The sequence below is a fragment of the Ornithorhynchus anatinus genome, chromosome X1, assembly GCF_004115215.2.
Source record: "Ornithorhynchus anatinus isolate Pmale09 chromosome X1, mOrnAna1.pri.v4, whole genome shotgun sequence".
Classification (NCBI taxonomy): Eukaryota; Metazoa; Chordata; class Mammalia; order Monotremata; family Ornithorhynchidae; genus Ornithorhynchus; species Ornithorhynchus anatinus.
This window is the reverse complement of record NC_041749.1, coordinates 105,207,118-105,211,751: the sequence shown is the minus strand read 5'-3', so window position 1 is coordinate 105,211,751 and position 4,634 is coordinate 105,207,118. Positions and strand designations below refer to the sequence as shown.

At 45.4% G+C, this 4,634-nt stretch overlaps 1 protein-coding gene across 1 annotated transcript; it reads left to right on the top strand.

The window, feature by feature from the left end:
- The first annotated feature begins 2,683 nt into the window (after nt 1-2,683).
- LOC114806453 (olfactory receptor 7D4) lies at nt 2,684-3,622 on the top strand. Its single transcript, XM_029050758.1, has one exon. The coding sequence runs from the start codon at nt 2,684-2,686 to the stop codon at nt 3,620-3,622; it is 939 nt and encodes a 312-aa protein (XP_028906591.1).
- Nucleotides 3,623-4,634: the final 1,012 nt, after the last annotated feature.

The following is a 4,634-nucleotide window of genomic DNA, read 5'->3' as shown; positions in this document are numbered from 1 at the left end:
TTACTCTTGCCCCTCTGTCCCAACATTGAACCATTTGGGTGTTTATCGACTGTGCTCAGGTGAGTACAAGCAATTTGGATGTCCTGGGCCAGTCAATTTTCAGTGGGCCCTGGGAGCTTCTGCAAGCAGAATGTCCTCCCTGGGCCCTGAAATTTGGACTTATTCGATCATTAAAAACCTGTCCTGTCAGGGCAGGAAAGAGACAGGATGATCCGCCTGACGCCTTGACCCTTTCGGCTCTGCTGGCTTCTGCTGGCTTCAGTGGCTTCACAAATAACTTTGTCCCCTTCAAGTTGGCCACTCCAGGCAAGTACCCATTTTACCTGGCTTTAAAAAGGGGTCCAAGTGGTGGTAGCTCTCAATCAGTTGGAAATCCAGGGGATCAGAATTGTTGGGGATCAGAGGAGCAGTAAGCTCAGGGTACTTGCACCTCCTCACGCAGCTCAACCAGGCCAGAGTCAACAAAGAGCCTGACCACCTCCCTGACTTGGTGACCCGGTAACCCCTCTGACACACCCTGGGCAGTAAGTCCCCTACCCACACAGTCACACTGTCATCCTCGAATCAGCCAGGAAGGAGGAGGTTGTGACATGGACTTTGACGATCCTAGCAGCCGACTGGAAGAGAAGAGACAGAGGCAGAGAAAATGGATGACTTGGAGGTGGTCTGAGCAATTAGTATAACCAGACCATATCTCTAGACTGTAAGCTTTTTGTGGACAGGGAACATGTCTACCAACTCTGTTATATTGCATTCCCCTAGAAGCTTAGTACAGTGCTCTGAACACAGTAAATGGTCAGTAAATATGATTGATTGATTGATTATAACTAGGTGAGGATGGTTTGGGTGGATGGTGAATGAATGTATGTAAGGAAGGAAAGGAATATATTTTAGAGTCAGAATGTAACCTGCCCTGATGGATAAAGATTTCTTGTCTTGATTCCCCCTTCACATTCCACTTGGAGATGCTAACCTATGGATAAATTAGGACTAGAAATTGGTGATGCCAACCTCTCCACCACCATTCCTAAAGGAAAACAAAGGGATAATAAGGAAGGGGGAGGGAAGTTATTTCAGTGCCTGTCTCCCTGCAGTAGACTGTAAGCTCCTGGAGGGCAGAGATCATATCTGATAATGGTACTGTACTTCCCTAAGTGCTTAATACCATCCTCTGCCCAGAGTAAGTGCTCAGTAAATACTTTTGGATGACTGAGAGGAGAGGACAAGGTCATGGTTGTCTCAGGAGGATCTGATCAGCGAGTGGATGCTTTTAAAACAAATGTAGGAGAGAGAGTGTTGAGGGTGAATGGAAAGGGGTGAGTGACTAGGTTCTTGCTGGTAATGACGAATAATGAGACACCTCAATAATTGTTGCACTCTAATCTTTTACCTTTCTTCTTACTGATGATGATGATAATGATGATGATGATGATGATGATGGCATCATTGTAGACCTGTGGCTTCACTTTAGCAATTTGTATGTTGAGAAAGAACTTGTATAAATTTTAAGCAGGGTGACCTCTCTCTGCTTGTAGATGCCAGTGGATATGGCATCTTGTCTTTGTGCTTGGCCATTTTTCATGACTCTGATTACTAATAATAATTGTGGTATTATTGAGAAGCAGCATAGCCTAGTGGGTAGAGTACAGGTCTGGGAGTCAGAAGGACCTGGGTTCTAATTCTGACTCTGCCACTTGTCTACTGTGTGACCTTGGGCAAGTCACTTAACTTCTCTGTGCCTCAGTTACCTCCTCTGTAAAATGGGGATTGAGACAGGAAGCCCTATGTGGCACAAGGACTGTGTCCAACCCGATTATCTTGTATCTACCCCAGTGCTTAGTACAATGTCTGGCACCAAGTAAGTGCTTAACAAATACCAGTTATTACTATTGGTATTTGTTAAATGGTGAACTATGGGCCAAGGAAGTTACCTCATCTGCAAAATGGATATTAAAATTGTGAGCCCCAATGGACTGATTATCTTGTGTATACCCCAGTGCTTAGTACAGTACCTGGCATCTAATAAGCGCTTAACAAATGCCATTAAAAAGGAGTTTACAATCTAACAGGGGAGACAGGTATTAAAATAAACTACAGGTAGGGGAAAGTAACTGAGTTTAAGGATCAGTACATAAATGCTACTAGGGGTTGTTAAGGGGAAGGTGAATATCCAAATAGGAGATGCAGGAGTGATGTGGCAGTTATGAGATGGGGTGGAATTCTAGGGTGGGAAGATGAAAGATTAATCAATGAAAGCTTTCTAAAGGGTTTAGAATTCAGGTTTCATAAATCCTCATCCTGTGCTCTTTCCACTAGGACATGATGGTTGTTTTCCATCTCCACCAAGTAGAGGATGCATTCTATTCTGTGTCTGGTTAGGACACAGGCACATTTATGGCCTTTCTGGCACCGGAACTGAGGAAGCCTGGGTCAGAAGTCTATAGAAAGATTAGACTGGAGCTTGCAAAAGACCTTTTTGATGGAGTTCTCCAACCACTTCCCAATCTGAACCAAGAAAATACAATTCTTGGGTTAGATAGGTTGGGCAACCAAGGACTTCCCTTCACAACTTATGCCAGCTGTCCTTGCATGTCCCTAGACCCCCTTTGGGGAAGAACTGGACTGGAACTGCTCCATGGTCACATTCCCCTGTCTTGTCTCTCCCAGCAGATCTTCCAGCCCCATGGAGAAGGGAAACCAAACCAGTGTCTCAGAATTCCTCCTCCTGGGACTGTTTGACCAGGCAGAGCAGCGTCAGCTCCTTTTTGTGCTGTTCCTCTGGATGTACCTGCTCGGGGTCCTGGGGAGCCTGCTCATCATCCTGGTCATCAGCTCCAACCCGCACCTGCACACTCCCATGTACTTCTTCCTCACCAACCTCTCCCTGGCCGATGTCTGCCTACTATCCACCATAGTCCCCAAGATGTTGGTCAGCATCCAGACCCAGGATAAATCCATATCTTATGTGGGATGCTTAACACAAATATATTTTTTTGCCTTGTTAGTAGGTCTGGACCATTTCCTCCTCACTGGGATGGCTTATGACCGCTACTTGGCTATATGCCACCCCCTCCACTACACCACCATCATGAGCCCACGGCTCTGTGCCCTGGTGGTTGCTGGGTCCTGGATTGTCAGTTCTCTCCATGCCCTGACACACACCCTGTTGGTGGTTCGCTTATCTTTCTGTTCCAATCATGAAATCCTTCACTTCTTCTGTGAACTTTACCAGGTCCTAAGGCTTTCCTGTTCGAACATCTTCATCAATGAAGTTGTGATGTTTGGCTCCGCAGTAGGGCTGGGCATAATTCCCCTCACCGGGCTTCTGTTCTCTTACACACGTATTGTCTCTACCATATTGTCAGTCCCGTCTGCCAAGGGAAGGTATAAAGCTTTCAGCACCTGTGGCTCTCACCTGTCGGTGGTCTCCTTATTCTACAGCACCTCTCTTGGGACCTATCTCTGCCCCACATCTAATCAAACATCCCAGCTGGGCTCGATAGCATCCGTGATGTACACTGTGGTCACCCCCATGCTGAACCCCTTCATCTACAGCCTGAGGAACAAGGACATGAAAGGGGCCCTGAAAAAACTTGTCAGTAGGAAACTTATATTCACCTAAATTCTGATCCTCACTTCTTGAAATCTTGAAGGCCTTAAGCTGTGATGAATTCTCCTGGGGGTTAAATTCCTAGGTCTTTCCTATGCAAGTCAGCCATCATCAAATGATCACATACCTTTTGTGTTATCTTTTAGACTGTGGGCCAGTTGTTGGGCAGGGATTGTCTCTGTTGCCAGATTGTACATTCCAAGGCTTAGCATAGTAAGCGCTCAATAAATACGATTGAAATGAATAAATAAAAATAAAATCAATCAATTGATGGTATTTACTGAGCATTTATTTTGTGCAGGGCACTGTAATAAGTGCTTAGGATGTACGATAAAAGGTTGGTAGACACAGTCCCCACCCACAAGGATCTTACAGTCTAGAGGGGGAGTTAGTTTTATGTTGAGTTAGTTTTCTTGTGACCAGGTGGTCCACTACAAATGAACATCATTGTCACATCATGTTTATTAGAGTGGCTCTGAGTACAAGATACCATACTTTAGATTGTAACAATTTGGTGGTCCCCAAGTGATAGCAACCCACCTGGCCTGAGTCATAGGATTAGTGTACCATTGGCTAGCTAGTGATAGGCTGGTCGATTTATCTGGTGACTCTTTCTGGGGCTTTTTAGGTACAATTTGCTCCCTTAACTTGCAATTGTAGATGTTCTTGAAAAAAAAAGCATGTACAATTAGACTCTAAATACCTAATTTGATTATAAGATACTTGAGGGCAGGAGTTATTTATTTTTTTTTTACCGTTGCATCATTCCCAAGGGCCTAGTACCATGCTGGGTCCTGGTGAAAAGGGCAAAATTCAGCCCAGCGAGGGGCCCACTCTTGTCTGGGGAAGCAGAAGGACTGATCCTCAAGGACTGGAATCTGTACCTAGGACCCACACCATTTGGTGGAGAATTCGGGCTAGACTGCTCCAGGACCACTACAGAGGACTGTTCCTGTGTCAGTGATTCCTGAATCATCACCACCTAATGAAAAGTCTGAACCTGTATCCCTGACCCAGGATGCCT

Coding starts and splice junctions, on each gene's coding strand:
- LOC114806453 (XM_029050758.1), top strand. CDS start 2,684: ATGGAGAAGGGAAACCAAACCAGTGTCTCAGAATTCCTCCTCCTGGGA.